At 34.8% G+C, this 23,885-nt stretch overlaps 2 protein-coding genes and 1 pseudogene across 2 annotated transcripts; 2 read left to right on the top strand and 1 right to left on the bottom strand.

The window, feature by feature from the left end:
* Positions 1-1,011: 1,011 nt before the first annotated feature.
* On the top strand, positions 1,012-5,595 carry LOC114750691 (2-carboxy-1,4-naphthoquinone phytyltransferase, chloroplastic). The gene is made up of 11 exons (XM_028939288.1): positions 1,012-1,198; positions 1,436-1,682; positions 2,311-2,414; positions 2,659-2,730; positions 2,840-2,978; positions 3,273-3,379; positions 3,768-3,867; positions 3,956-3,994; positions 4,092-4,202; positions 5,234-5,299; positions 5,389-5,595. Exons 1-11 carry the CDS (start codon positions 1,131-1,133, stop codon positions 5,530-5,532), a joined length of 1,197 nt encoding a protein of 398 aa, XP_028795121.1. The 5' UTR covers positions 1,012-1,130; the 3' UTR covers positions 5,533-5,595.
* Positions 5,596-6,669: 1,074 nt separating this feature from the next.
* Positions 6,670-15,577, top strand: LOC114750688 (probable DNA helicase MCM9). The gene is made up of 20 exons (XM_028939285.1): positions 6,670-6,761; positions 6,879-6,981; positions 7,096-7,195; positions 7,463-7,601; positions 8,286-8,352; positions 8,761-8,935; positions 9,434-9,533; positions 10,013-10,110; positions 10,360-10,425; positions 10,855-10,947; positions 11,591-11,707; positions 12,195-12,267; positions 12,919-12,985; positions 13,646-13,727; positions 13,943-14,064; positions 14,144-14,211; positions 14,610-14,719; positions 14,794-14,841; positions 14,930-15,082; positions 15,250-15,577. The coding sequence occupies exons 1-20, from the start codon at positions 6,670-6,672 to the stop codon at positions 15,324-15,326; spliced, it is 1,950 nt and encodes a 649-aa protein (XP_028795118.1). The 3' UTR covers positions 15,327-15,577.
* Positions 15,578-16,151: 574 nt separating this feature from the next.
* LOC114750689 (dicarboxylate transporter 2.1, chloroplastic-like) lies at positions 16,152-19,897 on the bottom strand (annotated as a pseudogene).
* Between the last annotated feature and the right edge of the window lie 3,988 nt (positions 19,898-23,885).

Below are 23,885 nucleotides of genomic sequence, written 5' to 3'. Positions count from 1 at the left end.
TAAGAGGTATTCTATCATTACTCATTAGAACCTTTTCCTCTAAAGCCGATTAGATGCATGGCTCCATTGTAACTCCAAACTCAAAACACTGTTCATAAGGGGTTGGTAGCTTAGGGGGAGTTTGGAACATTCAGAAAAAACTTTCATATAAATTAAGATAAAACTCCTCTCAACTACTTAGTTCGAACACCATAAAATGATCCACAAAGCTAATTCAAACACCCCTGAACTTGAATACTTGCGGCTGCAAACTTTTGGTGGATTAATTAATTTCATGCACAACCAATGTTTCCATCTCTCGAGGTTTTCCCCCCCCCCCCCCCCGGGGGAAATAAAAGAAAAAGAAACTAATGGCCTGAAGTAAACACCCACTTGTAGAGAAACTTTCACGCCACTAAATTACAGATTCATAGGTTGCTTTCCTGAGAATGTGTTACGAAAGTAATGTGCAGTTTTTAGGTTGAATGCCCACATGTGCTCTCTCCTACGAACAATTCAAACGCATTCCGCCCGCCACGTCGCGATGTATGAATTTTCTTAAAATATTTTGATTTTTTTAAAAAAAGTCATGATTCGATTTGTTTATAGTGGAAAAATATTTTAAATTTTGTAAATAATAATTTAATAATGAGGTAATAATGATTTTGTAAAATATTAGTGTTGATTTTAATTACTTAAATGTTAAGAATTTTAGAAAAATCATAAAAAAAGACCTTAAAAATAGAAAAATTATAAATGAGAACCTGTTACAATATTAGCATTAGTTTTGACAATAATTAATAAACAAATGATAAGTATTTTTATGAATGGGTTACTGTGTATAATTTTTTAATTTTTAAAATATTTTTACTGTTATGGCTGATTAAGGGGATAAGGGTACACAACTGCACTCTTACGTGGCATTATTTTGCTGGTTCGGATTGGATTGTGCTTAGATAGGAGTTGAATACCGCCTCATCCAGAACAGTGTAAAATGGTTTCGCTGCCACTCCTCCACAGTTTTACCGTTTGTTCCACCTCCTCCTCCTCCTCCTCCTCCTTCCAGTTTTCTCCATTTTTTGTTCATCTCTTTTGTTAGGCGTTACTATAGGAATAGAGGGAAAGAGCTTGGAAATGCACTAGTCTCTGTAATGTCTTCCACATTCTGTAACCTCGCTGAAGGGTCTGCTCTTCAGATTCAGAGCTGCTTCATTAAAAGGCAAGCTCTCTCTCCCTCTCTCCCTCTCCCTCGCTAAATTTAACACACATCATAATTGAAATATATTATAAAAGTAAATTTGAGTTGTTGCAGAAATCATGATTTCAATTTTGTCAACTATCAGTTTCTGTAAAATTCGATTGAAGCTAGCAAACATTGTTGTTCTCTTACTCTGAGGGGGGGAAAACAAGCCCCTTTTGCGAGAACTAGGATTTACTGGAAATGATTATGTTTCAGGAACTGTGTGAGCTCGAAGAGATCATCTTGTGATGTAGGAGTGTTTTGTGGGAGATATAGAAGTCAATTGCTCGTCAAAAGAAGGCTCTGTTACCCAGATGTGCTTCGTACGGTCAAAGCAGACTTGTCCCTTTCTAACTCCAAAGAAGAAGCTGGAAATGAGGTTGAAGAGAAGATTCCAATGGGGGTTCTGATTTGGAGGGCAATCAAGTTGCCCATATACTCTGTTGCTTTGGTTCCTCTCACTGTAAGCTTCTCAACTTCAAACCATATGCTTGCTGAAGTCTTATGCATCGACCGTAAACACTGACATTTAAAATTGAAAAGAAAAGAATGAGAAAATATATGACTATGGGATGGAATGCAACTTTTGCAGTTTGCAGCTATCGATTTCACTATTTATCTGTCAGTGTAAAAGTTTAACTTTGCACAATTTGTGGATGTGTGCTAGTATTTGTATATGCAGTAGATCAGTACTTTCAAGTTGAATTGCAATGGCAATGTTACTGAGTTATTATGCTTGGTCTGAGTTAATACTTCATACAAAAGATTGAGCCTTTAAGTGAAGGGCATATAAATGATTTTAGCATAATCCTTAAGTCATCCCTTCACATTTAAAAAAAAAAAAAAAATCCTCCGAGAGTTTAAGCTTTAAAGTGAAGGGCTATGAATAGATTTTAAGGCCATCAGCTTGACGATGATGATGATGCAGCCAATGATATGCGAGAGCAATAGTAAATGGTTGTAGCAGTCGTAGATTTTGGTCAAATGAACGTCCCTTACTTTCATCATGGAGTTTATGAAGGTGAATTATAATTGTCATTACTATTTCCCTGAGCTATTCGTCTCATTTTATTCCTGTAATTGACAAATAGGTAGGTAGTGCCGCGGCTTATCTACAGACAGGCCTCTTCTCATTTAGATCTTATTTGATGCTGTTGGCCTCCTCAGTTCTCATCATTACCTGGCTCAATTTAAGGTGATTTTCAAAATTTTTAATAGGAGTGCCCTCTGATCATTATGAAACTCGCTCATCGTGAGAACTTTTGGCTGCAAATCACAAGTTTAGGAATCAATCTGAAACATTAAATAACATGGAAACCAGCAAATTGTCTTCCTTTAGTCTTGAATCATTCTGCAATATTCTCAAAACAAGAAAGGACCTTGTATACTTTCTGATATTTTTCGGAGCTAAATAGTTTCTTATATTTGGTCCATGGCAGCAATGATGTTTATGATTTTGATACTGGAGCTGATAAAAACAAAAAGGAATCAGTAGTCAACCTTCTTGGCAGGTGAGTGTCTTACTTATATTTCTTATCTATAGTTTCTTCTTCTTTGCTTCAGGGCCCGTTATAGCATAAAATCTGATTTTTATTTATTATTTTAATTGAATTTGGGAAGCCGAACTGGAACCTTTGTTGCTGCCTGCTTTTGTCTTGCTCTTGGCTTCACGGGGCTAACTTGGTCTGCAATGAAGGCTGGAAATATGCAATCAATTTTGTTTCTAACGTGTGCAATAATTTGTGGCTATATATATCAGGTAAAATATTTTCTGTCAGCCAATAGGGGTTAAGTCAAGTGATAAGGACTTGATACCCTTAAGTGAGGTTGTGGGTTCGAATCTTTGTGAACAGAAAAATTATATTAGGAGAGTGACTTTTATTTGGACTTGACAATGCCCAATTCTGACCTGATAATACCATATTTCAGATTATTACGTTAGAAAATACAGAATATTTATTTTCTGTCAATATTAAGTTCATATTGGATTTCAAAACCAAGTGAGAGTAATAATAACTTCCAAATCCTGTGATTGATTCATTTGGTGCTGCAGTGTCCACCATTTCGGTTAAGTTACCAAGGATTGGGAGAGCCATTGTGTTTTGCAGCATTTGGTCCTTTTGCTACTACAGGTTTTTATTTATTACGGGGCAGTCAAAGGTTATTTCTCTCTTTACATCCATTGGTGCTTTCCAAAGTTCATTGCCACTCTGGTTTAATATACTGGTCCAAAGAGATTTAACGTAAATCCGGTCCACTAGACATGACTATTTGTGATTGACTTGATTTATATGCTTTTTACAGACAAACATCAAAGAATTTTACAGTAGTCCAATTGTACTTTCCTATGGGTTGCATAGTTATGAACATTGACCAGTTTTGCAATGTCCCAAATTTTTTGCTAGTGTAACTTCACAAATGAGCCCTATAGCTCCTGTGTATGTTCCTATTATTGAGCCTCATCATTTTGAAAGGAAATTGACCTTTATAGATTTCATGTATGTGGAAATTTCATAGCTTGCTTGCTGATTCTATGTAACTTTGATAGTGTGATGAACCGTTTACCCTTAACTGGAACAGTTCTTTCGGCATCAATCCTTGTAGGCTTCACAACAGCCCTAATTCTGTTTTGCAGTCACTTCCATCAGGTTACTTCCATGTCTGAATTATTTCTTATTAATCCATCTTATCTGTAACTGCAAGTTTCTGACTTTGCTTGTAAACAACTAATTTAAGGTGGAAGGTGACAGGGAAGTTGGAAAGTTTTCACCTTTGGTAAGCACTTACTTTGCTGGACAAAACACTTTCTGTTATTGATCTTAATAATGTGATAATGCAAATCCATAAACGATCTCTTTTTCCTTTCTTTCAGGTCAGGCTTGGCACTAGCAAAGGTGCACAGGTAGTGAAAGTGGCAGTCATAATGCTATATGCCCTTTTGGCTTTGTTTGGACTAAGTAGGGCGCTTCCTCTCACTTGTCTTGTATGTTCTTCTTCTAGTACTTTACCATAACTATATTTTTCCGGCACAAAGGACATTTTTCATATTCAGAGTTACCTTCACTGTATTCCCTTTTCATTCCTTTCTACTTTGTGCACCAAACAAGTACTTAACAAAGAATTCTTAGATTCATTTGGTTTATAAGGAAATAGACCAAGCTAAGGCCTTGTTTGCTTTCTTGTTTTGAAAACAATTTTTGTTTTTTAAAAAAAAAAAAATAAAAAAACTTGTTTGACTACTTGTCTTGGTTAAGTGTTTTCAAAACAAAAAGAAAAACATAAATTTGTTTTAAAAAACTATTTAAAAAACAATTTTTAGTTTTTTCCCCTTGTTTCTTTTTTTTACATTTCTTGTTTTTTGTTTGAAAAAATTGGAAAACTCTTTCTTTTTGCTTGATCGCTTTTCTTCTATTTGAACAATTGAGTTCTCATCAAAGCTTTACCCTTCGATTTGAGTGTGTTTATTTTCAAATATAAATTTTCAGAACAATTATCCAAATGTTTTTTCCCCCAAAATTTGTTTTAAAAAATAATTTTATGAAATTGTTTTGAGATCAAAAAATAAAAAACAGAACCAAACAAGCCCAAACTTTGTCATGGTTTTCAACAACACACAATTTCAACATACTTGTATATTACTATGATCCTAAATATAAGAGTTAGTTGATAGGTTTTTTTTGGTCCAAAATATACAATTCACCCTGTCCTTAAATTTTTGATATTTTTCTGAGCTATCTCTATTGAATACACGTGTAAAGAAAGTTTTTATCAATAGAATTAGTTTCCAACACAAATGATTAGATTAAGCATTTTAAGAAAACTAACATATTTTGTTTACAAATAACTAATATAATTTTTTTGACATTTGTAAATTAATAATTCAGGTCCTGCATTTAGAACCAAAGACTATTCATAATTAATGGGTAGGTCTATTGATCAAGAAGTTCTTAAACTTGTCCAACTTTCTCAGCATCATATCTGATTTGTGCCCTTTGTTGTTGTCTGTGATATCAGCTCCTCTGTGCTCTAACTTTCCCTATGGGAAGCCTAGTGGTTAGGTTTGTCCAAGACAGCCACAAGGTAAGGAAGGAGGACTTTGATGAATCTTTGGCAGCATTAATATATGATGTTTTCAACCTAATTATTAAGTTGTCTTTCTTTTGGCCCAGGACAATCAAAAGATTTTCATGGCTAAATATTTCTGTGTGAGGCTGCATGCTTTATTTGGAGTTGCACTTGCTTCTGGACTGGTTCTGGCTAAGATGCTTGATCCAACCTATTCTTCAAGGCCCATATTACCTATAGTATTATAGATATTGAAAATTTTGACCCTAGAATGAATTGTGTGTATAGAGAAAGCATTCAAGGAAAGGGGAAAAAATCAAAAAATGAAGGACATAGTATTTTTATTGTATTTGTGAGACATTTCTAGTTCTTAATATAAAAGTTAGCTGAAAATTTTATTTATATTTGTAGATATAAAAATTTAATCTACTCTATTGCACAAATTTATAATTTTTTTTGAATTATTTTTATTGATTGCGCGTGTAAATATGGATATTGATTTGAATTTTTTTTGGGACCATGCAAAAAGATTTATTACAACGAAACCCTTTGCTCCAAAAATAAATATTTTTCTTTTCAAATTACCAAAAGAAGATATATTTTCAATGCGTATATTCTCATTATACAATTAAAATTTAAAAATATTTGGCATAAATAAAACCAAAAAAATACATAGGATATTTTTACTCTCCCCGCGACTTTTGTTCATTTTTAAAACTTCATGTTGAAATTTAATTTCAACTATATATGTACAGAATTTCTCTTATTATTATAATTGAAATGTTAGAATTCAAAATTACCATAGTATTGAGTTGCGCCCATTTTCATTAATCATCAATAAAGTACAATGGTCAAAATGTCCAAATACATAGGAAAACTGCCTATAACAGAACAATTCAGAGTTACAGACCAAAAAAAAGTAGTAAAACTCAAATACAATATTATATAGAGAAAGTAACACACACATATATAATTTTATATTAAAATTAATATCTAAATTACTTACAAATGGGGCTAAATATATTTATTATACTTAAAAAATTTAATGCTAGTGATAGAAATTTTTATTTCTTAAATAAGTGGTTAAAGGTTTTTTACCTTCCATATATAAGAAATACACCTCACTCCTACTTACAAGTTACAGACAAATTTTTTTTTAATTTTAATAAATGAATTTAATATAATTGGTAACAATATTTATTTATTTGACTTCATGATTAATCCGTGATTATTGACACGTTCCTCAGTTCTGACCCTTGGACGCCCTATTTTGCTTCTTTCCCGCCAAAATCCACCATCGTCCTCACACCGACCACTGCTTTTTGGCGCGATCAGCCATGGACGTCGGCGAAGACATCAACGATCCAAGTTACTGGGAAAAGCCTATGGCGAGTTTTCTCATACGTAATCACTCGGACGAGCTCCGTTGCATTGCGTCTTCTCCAGATTTCAAGCTTCATTACCCTCTCTTCGTCGAGTAAGCCACCCTCATCTCCTATTAATTCAATGTTCATTTTTGTTGATACGTCCTCTTTTTTTTTTTTTTCAAAATAAGTTCCTGCATCCGAAATTGAAATCTCTTTGTGCTCTTAAGTTTCGCAGAGCTGATGGATGATGACCCTCATCTTGCCCACCTCATCTTCACCGAACCCGCTACATATTTACAAATATTCGACCAGGCTGCTGTTTGGGCTCATGTCAGCTATCTCTAATGAGAATTTTCTCAGTCGTGATTTTTTCTTACTTCTTTTTTAGGTCGTGGAAGGATAGGGGAGGGAAACTGACTCGGATTTGTTTTCTGTGTTATGCAGAAAATCATATTGGGAGATCCGGGAGCAGACAAGAATTGGGTTGAGAAAAAGACGATTCATGTCCGCATCAATACAAGTGGCTCTCCACTTGAATGCCCAGGTTCGCTTCTTTCAAATCGTCAAGTTTGTTTGAACCATTCACTCAGATTTGCTGAATAGCTGTTTTTGAGAATTCAGAGTAATTAACCCATCAGAACATGACAAGCAAATTCTCTTCTAATTTATCGTCGAAAGACTCATCCTCGATTCAATTCTTCTTTTTGCTGATGTTTTCCTTTCTTTCTTTTTTTTTTTTTTTTTGCCCCTTATGCTTGTGGATTTTCTTCCCTCCGATTGTTCATTGTTCTGTATGTTTTGGTGCCATTAGAGTCTTTCCCAAGCATAGGACGTATTAGAGTGAAGCACCGGGGGATTCTTCTAACTTTGAAAGGGACAGTAATCAGGTCAGGAGCAATAAAGATGCATGAAGGAGAGAGGGAGTACATGTGCCTAAAGTGCAAGAAGAGGTATGACCTGTCCTTGATTACTTCAGCGCGTATTAAAAACATGAAACCATCTTGTATATTTAAAAATTACTGTATATTTTAGTGTTGATGTTTTAAAATAGTTGGCATACCACCTATCAATTCTACAAAATTTAGAAGAAGCTGCATTTTCCCTGCTGAGATAAGACCAACAACCATAAAATTGGTCCTTAAACTTTAAGATGTAACAAAATACCTCCTGAACTTTGGTCTAAAATAAAACGTGACAACTTAGTGAAAATTAACTAGAAGAGGTTGCTTCCTTGTTTCAGTAATTTTCGTTGACATCAGCTAAGATTTGTTTTTTTGTGTTTGTGAGAGACGAGGAATGAAGGGGGGGGGGGATCATGTCTCTTGCAATTAATTATGATTGGAATAAGGTTTTCATTTTAGTCCTTGGTTCAAAAAGTTGTCTTCTTAAATTTTAAATTTTGCATGCTGATTTTGTTCAGAGGGGGCAGGGATGTCATTTTCCCCAATATTTATTGATAGGCTGGCATCAAACGTCTTAATCTGAAATCACCCAAGGCTTTTCATTTATTACACATTGCCATTACATGTATTACTTTACGTTTTATTACTAAATCTGGAGGAAGATATCTGTTTTCTGCCCATGATGCCTCATGTTCAAGTTTTTGGTTATCAGCTTACAGTACATATGTGCAGCTTCCTAGTTTATCCAGAGGTGGAAGCACGAAACTCCATAACACTACCTTCAGTTTGCCAAGTTCGGGTAACTTCTCTTCACTAAAATCTGTGTCTTGTATTATTTTTCCCATACTTTTTTCTGTTTCTAAAATTAATACTGTTGTTTACAGTTTTTAAAATCATGATGCATGGTCTTACATTAAAATAGATTACAATCAAAATATTACATTTAGAATTTTCCTGTATGACATGAAATTTCTTGTAATATTGTCCAAAACTGTAACTCAACATATGCACAGCTGCACATAGTAGGCCTTTTTTTTTTTTTAGACTTTGCACCTTTTATCATGTTTTCAATGAATTCATTCATTCATTATTATTGTTGTTGTTGTTTTCTGGCTTTATTACTGCTATCTGACCTTTATAAAATTCAGTGTTATTGTTTATTTCCCGGGCAGAAATCTTAGCTTTTTGTTGTTGTTGATATTGGCAGGGGTCTAAGCCCTGCGGAGGAACAAAATTTCAGTATGTAGATAGTACTATAGTATGCCATGATTATCAAGAGATTAAAATCCAAGAAAGCACGCAAGTTCTTGGTGTTGGGGTGATTCCTCGTTCAATTCTTGTCATCTTGCAAGATGACCTTGTTGACATTGTTAAAGCTGGAGGTATCTACATTTTTTGTTCTTATATTAAATTTTTCATTCTCTTGAAAATGATTGTATTACGTGCAAGAGAGAACTTTGTTCAAAGGAACCTTGATTAATCAAAGAAAGGCATTACTGTCTATGCAGGATTTCCATGTTAGATTCTAATGCGCTACATGATTAGGTGATCTATGAGAGGATATGTGATTAAAACAGTTGAGGAAAAAAATTTACTTTTGTTGCTTAGTAGCTTTAAACTTCTGAGCAGAGGTGTCTACAAGATTGATGCTTAATTATGATAAGATAAAGCAGGAGTACAAGAGAAGATTGGCAAATGATTCTACCTGGTTCTGAGAAGATAAATATATAAATAGCATTTCATTTTAAAGTCATATTTTATGTGTTAGTAGGGTGTCCTTGTGTTACGTTTGAACTCATAACTGCAGTAATAGTTCTGGATTTTGTTAAGTTTCGTTCTTTTAATTGAAAGAAGGACCTTTGCTTCTTCTTTACTTGCAGATGATGTGATTGTTACTGGGGTGCTAACAGCAAAATGGTCATCAGAAGTCAAAGATGTACGCTGTGACCTTGATCCTGTACTGATAGCCAATCATGTAAGGTGAAAAGAGAACTTCTTTTTTACCGTGTTTGATGATAAAAGATTAAAAGAGAAATCTTCCTAGTATTTGGGATTTATCAGTAATTCTTTTATTTTCAGTCAAGTACAAAATCCATAATTACGTAGCCCTAAGCTTTTCTGCATTATACGTCAACCATCTTGTGATATGTAAGGTTGCGACACCAACCTTAGCATGAGTTTTATGTCAGAGGCTTCTACTGTAGATTCTTAAGAGAGGATTATTTTTTGGTCCTCTGGGTTTAATCTTGGGTATCTTTAAAGAGATTCGAATGCTCTCTTGAGATGAAGAGTTAAATTGTTTTTTTCCCCCCTCTTTTTTTGTTTGTGGTGGATTTCTTATCCTCTATTTCTGCGTCATTTTGTATTCTCTCTTATCATAAGTTCATTTTCCATTCTGAAAAAATAAAAGAAAAGAACAGCTTAGTCATTAACATGTTGACTTCTCTCTTTGCTGCCAGGAGAACAAATGAACTGAAGTCAGAAATTGATATTCCTGATGATGTTGTTATGAAATTCAAACAGTTCTGGATCCATTTTAAGGAATGTCCTTTGAAAGGTGGTGTTTTGGTTTGGACATCTTTGTTTATTATATCTATAATTTGAATTTTTTCTATAGACCTTTGCAGAATGCTTCTTCCAACATTTTTTTATATTATCTATCAGCAACAGAACTGCAGGTCAAGGGGTAGCCAGAAAATGTTTACCCTCCACCCCCCTTAAATTGTGTCAACAGCTACAAAAGTTAACTAGGAGTTTCTGAATTATGTTTTAGATTTGAACTTAAAAGCTGTTTCAATTGGTCCAGGGAGGAATGCTATTTTACGAGGAATTTGCCCACAAGTATTTGGGCTCTTCACTGTCAAGCTGGCAGGTAAATAGTCAGACAAATTGTGGCTAATTTTTAAATCATCTTAAAAAAAAAAAAAAAAAAAACAGAATATAAACCCGTTTAGTCTTGTGTTATTCATCAAGGATTTGTTTTCAGTTCCTTTCCATTTTATTATGGTGGATGTACTTTTGAACTATATCTACAATGGGATTCCTTGATGTGATTACCGTTAAACTTGTATTCAAGACTAAGTCGTGGGTACAAGAGAAATTTGGACAGAAGATGCATGATGTGGTGGCAAATGTAAATTTAATGAGTATAAGAAGAACTACGAGTTAGATTATTAAGAATGGTGAAATGGAGATATGTACAAAATAACAATTTCAGGATCTGATCCCAGCGTATTCCTTACTGACATTTAGGTAATGTATGAAAATGTAAAGTATTCATTTATTTTGTTTTTCCATTTAGTTGCATTAACACTTATTGGAGGTGTGCAACGTGTCCATGCTTCTGGAACGAAGTTACGAGGGGAACCCCACTTACTCTTAGTTGGTGATCCTGGTATGAGATCCATCACTACCGCCCCTATTATCATCATCTTGTCATGGTTTTTGCTGTTATGAACTTATTAGTCTTTTTACCTAACTTGCATTTTTTTTTTTAATGCAAACATATTAAATTGCAAGTTTCTGTTGCATCAAAGTGATTCTATGTCACGCAATGAAATTGCTTCAAAAAATTGAATGATTTTTTTGTCTCCAAACTACTATCCTCGGACTTGAATATGCACTCTGTCATCTGCAGTTACTCTGCTTATTATGCAATTTGACTTATTTGGTCCTAATTATAAGCAATCCATTGTCTCATATTATGTATTTTTCCAAGATAATCCTTCTAACAATGATAGTTTTAGCCAATATACTTAATTAGCAAGAATATTTAAGAATGACAACACTTATTATAAATCCAACTTAACTTACTTCCTTAATCTCCTCAAATAAGTCAATCTTTAATTACCTATTTGTTAATTTACTATTTATTATTTATGTGCACCGTAAACAATTTATCGTAACCAAATACTAATTTTTCCACACTTTCAACTGTATATTCACTTTCCTTGTCAATACTTATTGTGAAATTAAAACAGAAAGTTTAATCCGAAATTTCTCCCTCACTCATTGCCATGTTGTTTTGAATTCCGCAGGCACAGGGAAATCTCAGTTTTTAAAATTTGCAGCAAAATTGAGCAACAGATCTGTAGTTACCACTGGCATGGGTAGCACCAGTGCTGGATTGACTGTTACTGCAGTGAAGGATGGAGGTAGGTTTTCTCATGATTTACCTAACTTATGTTGGAATTTGTTCCAGTACGTTTTTCCATTGCTTGTCGATAGTTCTGATGAAGTCCTCCATGTCATCCACCGTGTTTATTTTCCAAGTTACAGCTTGTTATATTCGTGACGATGTTAGGATTTTCTCTATTTGGCAATACTCTTGTGTAAGTTGCCAGCGAAACATGGAAGAATTGCTAGGCTTTATAATTTTTTATTGTGGTTTTTCTTGGTGACATATGCTTTGAGACTTCCAGCATGTTTGAGAAAACTTCTCTCTTGTGTTTTTTATGATCGTTCAATAACAATAATTACAATAATGATTTTGAGTTGTAAGCCATCAATTTTGGTGGACTTCAATTGTATAATGCATAAAAGTCACCCAGTTTACTTGAATACGAATCTTAGTATGCGTAAATCTCATTAGTATGTTAGCATGCTTTATTCATTGCAAGGGTAATTTTATCTAATGTGTAGGAGAATGGATGTTGGAAGCTGGAGCCCTTGTTCTGGCAGATGGGGGGTTGTGTTGCATAGATGAATTTGATAGGTAAGTTTTTTCAGCGGAAGCATGCCAGATTTCCTTGTTGATGGTATTTATGTGACCTGTTTTAATTCCGATCGAGCTGCATGCCCTGTTTTTTTATTTGCAAAGAGGAGCTGGAGTTACTCTGAGGTTCTTGGACGATGCTAGTTTGAGAAGTTATTGACTTAGCTAAACAGGATTATGCTAAAAAAATTATTTTAAATAAGTTGGAGTCTAATTAAAGGTAAAAAAATTCGAATCCAGTTGGGAAACTATTGGTGCGCTTAATTTTACATTTAAAATGATCATATCTGAAGTTAATTTGCTTTAGTTTCAGTTTTTCAGTTTCTTTTCTTAAGATTGCTGCTTTATTTTTTCTCTACATAAAATATTTTGCTTTTCTTCAAACTCCGTGCACTGAGATACAGTCTAATTAGAAAATTTTGAAATCTTGACTATTGAAGCATCTTGTATGTTAAAAAGGCCTCATTACTACAAACATTTATATGTTTTGGTTTTCCAGCACTTTGCAACTTCGTTAATCCCTGCAGGCTGGTGGTAGTTCTCATCTGATCCTTAAGTATAAATTCCGACGACCTTAAAATCAGATCATATTATATGATTCCCTAGCATGATAGCATTTATTATGAAACTAAGGTTGATTTTGTTTGCCAGTATGAGGGAACATGACAGAGCAACCATACATGAAGCCATGGAACAGCAGACCATAAGTGTTGCCAAGGTACAAGTCTGATTACATGCATAATAAATTTGGCTTTTTCCACTGTTCAAGTACCATTTATTACAATGCTTGGTGTTTATACATATTGAACTGTGAAAAGTGAGGGTGGAATGACCCGCTTCATCCTGATAATCTGCGGTAATTAACTCACTTGTATAAAACACTGCTAGTGCCCGTTCCCCTCCCCCAAAAGAAAACCAAAAAGGAAAAAATCACATTGGATTTTTAATAAAGGGAACGCTTAATTGAAACTCGAAAGTGTCTTTCATGTTTCTCATTCTATTAACAACAAACTCCTTAGACTTGACAACTTACGTAATTCATAGATGACATGTACCACGACGTCATTTTAAATAAGCATGAAAGCTTCTCTGCTTGAGGACTAATTTTGATGCTCGCCAATCACTATTAAAGGCCCAATTGGTCCATCAGACAGATGGAACCTGAAATATGATTAACAGTAGTAATACGAGTTTACGTGATATAGGGCACCAAATATTTTTATCATTGTCACGGCTAAGTGAGTTCTGTCCGCTATTTAGTGTACTCATTATCTGTTTGGCATTTATTTTCATTTCATCTTGATTATAATGTTTGGTGCTTTGTTTGAAAGTATGGCTGCTGATTAATTCTCTCACTCTTTCTCCTTGATTTGGCCAGGCTGGTCTTGTAACGACACTCAGCACTAGAACAACTGTGTTTGGTGCTACTAATCCTAAGGGGCATTATGATCCCGATCAACGTATCACTTCAACCGGGCTATGTATTAGTTCAAAATTATTTTGAATTGAAGTCAAATCATCGCCGCGCTTATTCTTCTGAATAACGTCCTTAATTTAAACTCCGCATAAACTTCTATTCAATTCTGGGTTATGCTCCTGCATGCGTTATGTTAATGCTGCTTAACTGCTTAATTTATCATCCAATTTAGTGGTTGTCTTGCTTAACCCAGGTTAGCTCTATCTGTCAACACAACACTCTCTGGTCCTTTATTAAGCAGGTTTGATATAGTCCTTGTGCTCTTGGATACAAAGAATCCTGAATGGGATGCAGTAGTTTCATCTCATATTCTTAAGGAGGTAATATGAATCTTAAGTATCATGCATAGAGTTTATTATGATTACAAGATATAATACTTACTTGAAAACTAGTATCCAGGCAGAACCAGATAGAATGAGGCAAGATGAAGATCTAGCAACTAACTGGCCTCTTTCTACGCTCAAGAGGTAAAGTATCTTTCAAGATACGTGACACCAAAAGAAAACATTATTAGAAAATACAAGACGAAAGGTGTGAATGATGTCTCTAGCTAGGATGCTATTTAAGTATTGATTATTGTTGAGCGCTTCCAGCAAATAAATAACCTAGAATCTCAATTCATTTTTTCCACATGACTTCAATCTTGTAATTTTCAACTTTGATTAGAGTTATGGTGGCTTCAAATTAATTCCCGAAAGTAATACTGAAGCTATTACCATGTAAGAGAAAAGTGACCAAATATTGTGAAACATCCAACTTGCCAACAGAACTGTGTTTCAAATGAAATCTGATCCTCACTGCCTTTACAATTTAAATCTTGATATGTATGAGATGCTTGGATGCTTATAATAATGAAGACCTACAGGTATATTCACTACGTCAAAGAAACCTTCAAACCAGTCCTTACAAGAGAGGCTGAGACAGTCATCTCCAGTTACTATCAACTGCAACGGAAATCGGGAACTCATAATGCAGGTTTGAAGTAAACATATTTTGACAGAGTTTGGTACTTAAATCAATTCTTGTCGGTTTAATTAGTTGCGATGTAGCTAGGACAACTGTTCGCATGCTGGAAAGCTTGGTTCGCCTAGCTCAAGGTATGTTGCTGAGTACTGACACAAAAGTGAAACTCACCTTGTGAACTTTTCTTTTCCCGCATATGCTTTGACTACTTAAATGTCGCAGCCCATGCAAGGTTGATGTTCAGAAATGAGGTGACTCAATTAGATGCCATCACAGCAATTTTATGCATAGAATCTTCAATGACTACCTCTGCTATAGTGGATTGCATTGGTAATGCTCTGCATTCCAATTTTACCGAAAATCCTGACGAGGAATGTATCCTTGTTCACTTTCTTTGTATATATGTATCTAATGGCTTTAACCCATCACTGGAGTTGCTGGAGAAAGAACAGCATATTTAATGTTGCCTATGCATGTTCAATTAAAATGCATGCTGCGAATTCTGTATCGTATTTACAAAATTCTTAACAGCACGGAAACAGATACTAAACAGGAGAGGATGATACTAGAAAAATTGGGAATTGATGGATCCTGTGACATTAACATCATAGAAGACTGAAAACCAAGATACAAGAGCAGGTTCCAAGTTAGGTGAAGATCAGATCGCAAAAGTATTAATCCTTGGTTGATTGTGCAGTTTTCACTCCAAAACAAGACTATTTACAGCGGGTAACTCCACTGCTTTAGCACTGAAGATGAAAAGGCATATTCTTTCTGTAACCATGAATACATAGATGCTTTGTCAAGGTTCTATGTTCAAGTTCTGTTTGTAGTTTAGCCTATTTGTTATAGTTGCAAGTGTAATTGTAGTGTAATTTTTGGATTGGATTGAGACATCTGGGTGGGTAATTATATGGTGATTTTGTTCTTGAACAACTTTTCTCTAAACTTGCTGACTTTTTGGTGACGATGATGGTGTGTGTCAGTGTGTGCGCGGGTGCGTGTGTGTGGGTGTGTGCGTGTCCACGTGACTGGCATCTCTTGTTCGACTTCATGTTAAGCTCTTGAAGCTAGATCAGAAACAGCAGAAAAACGTTTCGTTGTTTTGAACTGTGATAGATAAACCTTCTACCGTCATTAATTTTCAACCCAAGATATCAAGTTCGCTTCGATTTTACAGACTAAAATTGATTCCGGGTGAGTCCTTTACTGAAGCTCACAGACACAATCACAATATTGAAATGCCAGAATGCTAACTATAAGCCGATCATGCAAATCTCCACAGAAACAGAGGATTTCAAATCTGTAACTTCAATTCCCACCAAAAGAATTATTCATGCGTGACTGTAAATAAGCTTAAGGATTAATGGCAATATTAAAACTAACAAGTTAATAACAAATGAAAGCAGGAATCTTTTATGATGAAATGCTTATCTCAGCTGTTCCTCAGAAGACTGTTGCTTTTGGCTGGGAAGAAGGAAGTCATAATGGCATGGGGAAAACTTCAGTTTTCTTGTCTAGCATGGAAATGAAACATCAATACAAGCCCAAAAATTTCCACCAGAAAGAGCCAACTGTTCCCCAGATGATAGCATTAACAAATGCCATAACTAAACCCATTTTGAATATATCAGGAAGATCAACGTAGCCAGCTGTCACAAAAAAAAAAAAAAAAAGGGCATCATCAGCCACCTTCGTTGAACTTAGTGTATAAATGACAATGGAAAAGAGTGCCGTGATGAATATCAGGCAAGCCATCTCAGACGGGCTCAAGGTTACGGGTACCAACTAGAATCATATTCATGTTTAAGATATCATCAGCGGCAATTGTTGAACACATCTTTTCAATGACAATGTAAAAGTGTTCCATGAGAAATAGCAGACAAACATTCTACATGAATTAATGAAAACTCAGCGTCTTCAAAGATTGGGTTGGGTAGGTTTTTTTCAAGATCTAAAATTTCTTTCTACCCATTATAAGATTAAGAGATTAATGTTGATGAGAAGGGAGGAAAAGAGGGGTGAAGAGATACTAAAATGGTGATATTTCTTCCCTCTATTTGGGAAGCTTTCCACTAAGTCTCCCAGAAGACTTTGGAAGTTCAATTGAATTTGCACTGGGATAGATATCATGCACTGGAACCAGAAACTACAGAATTGATTTGTCCCCCCCCCCCCCCCAACCCCAAGAAAAAGAAGGCAAACAAAAACAATGGGAAAAAAACAAAGATACTGGGGCAACGGGCATACCTCCATAGTACACAGCAGCTTGACCACTACTATAGTGTGTTATTGCACCAAAAAGGTTAGTATTATAACCTAGTAGAAGTGCAGCCAAGATACCAGGTACACCAGCTGCTCTGTGCATGGCTAGAAATGCAGAATACAAAGCCCCAACATGTCCAGTCTGACTTGCAAAAAGGTAGTGGATGAAGAAATAAGCTGCCTGAAGAACTAGCAGAGAAGCAGGCCAGCTCAAAGACAGAGACCGAAGGGAGTTGGCCACACAATCGGACATCCAGTTCACGATACCAAGATTTGTCAACTGGCCAGCCATGCCAACTAGAATGGCAAACCAAGCCAAGGTATCCCACGCAGACTTCTCATTCAAGCAGTCATTCCAGTCAAGGACTCCTAGAACAAGAAGTATTGACAAGCCAATCATTGCAGCTACAGCGCTTGCAATCCCAAGGGTGTCTCTGCATCACCAAGAAATATTAATAGGATAAATTGATCGATACCAAAAAGAGCACCATGAAGATGTGATCAGTGGGCATTCATAAAATCATCAATGGCGGATGTTTGTTCTGGAAGACATAGACTAAATTAATGATATAAGCTGTCTAATAAGAATTAAAATTGAATGTTGAACAAGTCCTCGAACTTCGGCAACAAGAAGCTAGACACTAGATGGCTAGAAAAGATTATATTCTATTTTGCTTCTGTTTTAAAACAATGTATTTTTAGCACCTCCATGAGACTAAACTCCACCGAGTCAACACACAGACACACGCACACAGACACAGAGAAGTTTTATCAATTGGCGTTAAATAAACCACATGACTCACCCAAAGATCCATAGTGAGACCGCAAGAAGCATTGTACCAACCATAACCCATTCATTTCGTGTGACAGGACCCATGCTTTCTAATTTCTTTGCAGCCATGGCTGGTGCTTCTGGTGTATCTTTAATTTCAGGTGGATAAAGCTTGTATAAAACCAATGGCGTAGCAAGAAGAGAAACCAATGCAGGTAAACTAGCTGCCTTGAACCATGAAACCCAAGGGTTGGAAACTATCACCCCTAGCTCCTCCGCTAATTTGATACACAGTAAGTTTTGAGCTGCAGCAGTCAGGAAAAGAGCACTAGAATTACCAGCAGACTGTCACAGATCACAATGACAATGCGAAAGTTACTTCCTTATTTTCACCCAAAAAAAAAAAAAGGTTACTTCTTTGCATGATAAGGATGTTCAAATATGGAACAACGAAGCTGAGAAGCTAGCAACACCAGAGCCTACAATGGTCATTTCTAATAACAATACCCAACTATAACAAGCAAATGTGATGCTAACACCCCATAAGTGAAAGTAACAAAAAAAACAAACAATCAAAGAAGTAAACTTAAATCATCCAACAAAAGAAGATCGAAGATTTTGCGCAACTGCCAAATTCTAAAATAAATGAACAACTCAGGAAATCCGCTGAAGTCAGACCTCAATGCCTCACCTCAATTTCACAGATCTGGAATGTCAACGCGTTTTTCCTTGTTCAAACTTAAGATTCACTCAAACTTAAAATTCATTAAAAAATAAACTTCTGGGCACAAAATTTTAATCTTTTTATTTTTCCTAGTAGTTTTAGAAATAGCAGTATTGAGCTCAAGTTTCATTGAAGCAGGAAACCAACGAAGAATTGCTGGAAACAAAAAAAAAAAAAAAAAAAAAAATCGTAGTCACTGTAGTTCTTCCTATTTCACAGTTATGCTGAATTTAAAGTGACACCACTACAAAATCCATAATAGACAGGTTTGTAGATTAAATAATGCATCAGAAGAGCAAAACACTCATTTCTGGCCAATCAGCTTTATGATGGTATTATTTTGTGCTCAGTACCAAAACCAAAAATCTATCTTAGCTATCGCTAGGGGAGAATTTTCTTAGGTAGACCATAGAAACCTGAAAACCGACCTGAAATTGTGTCTGAACGAGGTAAGAACCCAGCTTCTTAGCCGAAGGATGTTCCGGCTGACTCCCGGCCGAAAGCGACAGTGACTTAATAATCGGCAAGAACACCCCGCCGGCCCTCGCGGTGGTGCTCGGCATTGCGGCGCAATCAGCGCCTCGCTAAACGTCAACCCATAAGACAACCCCAACGTACTCTTCCCCAACCACTTCACGAAGTACGTCGCGATCCTATCCCCCAACCCAGTCTTCACAAACCCACGAGCGAAGAAGAAGGATATCACAATCAGCCAGATCACCTCGTTCGTGAACGCACTGAAAGCCGCCGAGAAAGTCAAAGTTTTGGTGACAATGGAAACCGTCAGACCCAAAAAAGCCCAGGCTCCTACAGGCAATGGACTCAAAACCAGGCCCGCAATAGTCGACAAGAAAATCGAGAGCAATTGCCACGCCTGAGCAGTGACTTCAACTGGTCTGGGAACTAAGAAGCGAACGGCAAGACCTATACCTATGGAAATAATCAAAGGAATGAGCTTGGCACCTTGTGTAGCAGGCGGGGGTGGTGGCGGAGAAGACGTAGAAGAAGAAGCAGAAGCTTGAATTGGCTTGTGGACTATGTGAGGCTTAGGGGTAGGAGTGATAAAGAAGGAAGATTTGGAAGGAAGGGACATGGAGAAACGAGAGACATGTGATCTGAGAGATGGGAGCGAATGGGATTGGAAAGTGAGGTTCGGTGGAAGAGAGAATTGAGCACTGGAAATGGAGCGAGAACGTTGGCGGTGCAAGCAGGTGGGAGAGGAGAGGGAGAAGGAGGTTGAGGTGGAGAGCGAATGCAAAGCATAGCTCTCCATTTGCAGAGCAAGAGCAGAGCTTGCTCGAACAAGAAGAAGGAGAAGGAGAAGGAATGTGAATCTGCGAATTGGGACGGAGCAATTGAAGAGAGAATCTGTATGTGTGATGGGAGTTCGGCAATTGCAAAGCGTGGCCACTGGCCAATGTTACTTTGTGTGGGACCTTACCTGGCTGAGGAAATGATCGGTGACATGGTCCCCGGAGATTAAGACACTTAAAAGAAATTAAAAATTAAAACATTCAAAAATAAAAATTCCCTATGCGCTAATTTTTTAGCCTGACTTTAAATAAAAAATTAATTCTAAAATTTTTTATATTAATTGTTTTTCAATAATACTCTTACTTATTAAGTCATTTTTATCTCTACCTATTAAATTTTAATCATTAAATGATAAGAATATCTTTTTTAAAAAAGTGTGGTTTGAATCCAATAAATGTAAGGTTTATTCTTTCCTATTTTTATATATTAATTACAACTAAATATTTTAATTAATTCTATAAAGCTTATATTTAGATGAGAGGAGCATGCCGCAATAAGGGAAATTACCACAGTAGTTTTACGATGCATAATGGATTTTATTATATATTATTTAAGAAAAAGCTTACTCTTTTTTTTATTTATTATATATTATTTTTACAATTATTATATACTGAATTCATGTGTATAAATGTGTGTAGCTAATTTGCCAATTGTATCTTATCTATTTTCATTTTGTGTGGACCATTTTATCATTTTGTATTAGCAATGTGCTGATATATGTCTTTTTCAGTTTAGTTTTCTGTAATTTTTATAGACAATCCTTTTTTGAAAAGACCTTGTCTTACTTCTTTTTTTTTTTTTAAATTGAATGTTTTATGATCTGAAAAGGAAAAACAGACAAATCCTTTAAAATTGAGATTTGTTTCTCTTCTTCTGTTTCTTAAGAATGTAATCCTTTCAGAAATCCTTACAATTCTATTAATGATCTTTTCATAATTATAATTTGAATAACCCAACAAAGAGAAGCTGTTTTCCCATAAAAAATTATTTATTTTAATATATTAAAATAAATAAAAAATGAATTGATCTTATTTTAAATGATAATACTTTTCACCATAGATTTTTTTATTTGATCAATGATTTCTTCTTTTAAAATTTAGAGTTCCCTCTCCCAATAAATATGTTTTTCGATGAAAATAAAGACAATCGTTTGCAATGTTTATCATTTAGCTAGCCCTAATGTATGAAAAATAGTGGTTCCTTTCATCAAACAATATAATTACTATAATTATATAAGAGGATAAACTAAACCAGAGACATTTTTCTAACACACACTTTATTTTGGTCCATCACTTAGAAAATTTTTGGGTAAGACATATAAATAAATTGCAAATATTTTTTTGTTATTTATTATACTTTTTATTGAACAGTGAGGTTTCAGTTTAAAATATTTAGGATTTGACTACACAGTTTCTTTTCAATTTTTATTAGAATTGCGTAGATATTTTTATTTTGAAAACATAAATGCCAGTTTAGTTCAAAATATTTTATTGAAACATCCTTGCCCACGCAAACAAAAATGGTCAATTTATAAGTTAATAAAATATGTTCTAATAAGAAATTAAAAAGCTATATTAACTATATTTGGAAAAAATATTATTATTTATTTACAATTTGAGAAACATTTATATATATATTTATGCCATATATGTGTGTATTCGAACAATTTTTAACTAACTAAATCACTATCACTATGAATTTGATATCGGTCGGCTTTAACATTTCCTAATAAACAACCGTACTTAGCGTAATTCTTTGGTATGAAATTTGAGGTCTCATTTGACCAGATAACACATCTCATTTTTTAAACAAGTTAATTACATTTTTAACTAGGAATAATTACATGCATGTCTCAAATTAAAAAATTTAATAATTTACAAATCCTAACCTCTTGCTAAGGTTTTAAAAAAATTGACATGAAAATGAGATTGAGAAAATTTCTTTTTTTCGGAGACATGTTTGTGGTAATTTTTTTTATATTAATGATATAAATAAGATGCTTCAATGAGTTCCTGCTTCCAAGCCAAGTCAGTAACAATGATCATAATAATACAACTAAAACATGAAAAATGATACTCTATCTTCATTTGCCACTCTCCTTTTACCTTATTAAGAGATCGAAATGTCATTAAAGATCATAAAAGTCATTACAATATACTCTTCTGGTCCTATTTATAAGGCAGAAAGAGAAAACATTTTGTGTTCATATTTATAGGATATTGAGAGAATTTTTTTAATATAAATATGCAATTTTACCTTTTATTTATTATTCTGTTGATTTTATTTACATGGGGTATAATTTATATTAAATAGAAACAAAATTAAAAAGTTATTAAATTTTAAATAAAAATTTAATATTTAATATTTTTCTTAATTTGTATGAAATTTGTTGAAAACAAATTATAAAAAACACCAGGGTAGTAGAGTCTAAAGAAGGACAAGAATTTAAAAACAAAATAAGAGAGGGAGATAAAAGACTTAATGAACCCTATACTAAAATTAATCAAGCAACTTAACAATTGCACAAGATCTTGTTTGACAATATTGCTTGGCCCTTCCAAAGATTGCCTTCAAGAAGAAATCTGTTTTTTTTTTATGCCCCTAAATCAAAGGTTGCTATTCATTATCAAATAAAAGAAACTGAATAATCATCAAAGAGTAGCTCTTGTACATTTGAAAGCAAAGGAGGAGTGGCCACTCTCCTCTGTCAACCTTAATTGCATAATTTTTTTTTATTTTATGTAATTGATTTATAAAAAACCAAAAAGAAAAGCTTCGAGAGACAGTATTCGAAAGTGAAAACATTATGAATCGGAGAATGGACATTCTGCCTGACATGTCTCATAAATTCAAACAACTATTCTCATCCTTTTCTGCATTTTCTGATTTATTAGGAAGCAATCATTCTCATTTTTCAGCCTTTCGATGGTTCAAATTCCAAGAAATTTTGTCTGTAAATCATTGCCGTCGTCTGCATGGAGAGCAATAAATAGTACCAAGAGTATCAGGCAAATAAATAAATAAATAAATGGGAAAATTTCACAGTAGGACCGCACAAGACAATTAATCTTAAAGAGCCCTCAAAACTTTCTGAAACCTCACTGCAGGATCAAGGGGCCAATCTGATATTAATTCCACAAACGAAATGACGTCACTACCCTTAGCATCAGGTGAACCAGTCCACATGTGAACGGACTGATTCCACGTGTGAATATATGTATTTATTCTGTAAATTGGCTAGTTCCCCTTACAAATGCGCTCTCCCGCACTTGTTCCCTCATGGACACATGTTTCAGCTGAACCAGTCCACATGTGAACGAACTGATTCCACATGTGAATATATGTATTTCTTCTGCAAATTGGCTAGTTTCCCTTGCAAATGCACTCTCCCGCACTTGTTCCCTCACGGACGCATGCATCAGGTGAACCAGTCCACATATAAACGAACTGATTCCACGTGTTCTGCAAATTGGCTAGTTCCCCTTGCAAATGCGCTCTCCCGCACTTCTTTTCATGAGGAAATAAGTTTCTAATAGGGGCAGTGGCGTCATTTCGTTTGTGGAATTAATATCAGATTGGCCCCTTGATCCTGCAGTGAGGTTTCATAAAGTTTTGGGGGCTCTTTGAGATTAATTGTCTTCAGCGGTCCTACAGTGAAATTTTCCCTAAATAAATAGTACCAGGAGTATCAGGCAAAAAAATAAATAAATAAATAAATAGTACTAGTAGTAGGTGAGTCCTTCGGTATTTTCTTTATTTATTTTTTGATGATGTTGTTGGCAAAAAAAAAATAACGATCATGCAATTTTTCTTAAAAAATACTGCTCAAAAGAATCTAAATCATAATAGAAATACTTTTTTTAATACAAAATTTACAGAATTGTAGAGTAGTACAAGTAGATTTTTTGTGTAAAAATTTATCGGCTTTTTCTTGTCAATAAAAATTTCAATGCAGCATTTTTGTTCCCTTACAGATTAAATCATTATTTTAACATCTCCGCATTTTTTTTACGGGCTTGAGATTGCAACAAAGTGAACATTACTAAAGTCTATATGAGATCAAAGCCTTGATAGGTTAATTTACCAGGCGGTTGAATACTAAA

This window comes from Neltuma alba, unplaced genomic scaffold (assembly GCF_004799145.2).
Source record: "Neltuma alba isolate B1F8T4 unplaced genomic scaffold, ASM479914v2 tig00006607_pilon, whole genome shotgun sequence".
In the NCBI taxonomy this organism is placed as follows: Eukaryota; Viridiplantae; Streptophyta; class Magnoliopsida; order Fabales; family Fabaceae; genus Neltuma; species Neltuma alba.
Note: the sequence above shows the minus strand (reverse complement) of the source record. Positions and strands in the feature narration are given on the sequence as shown.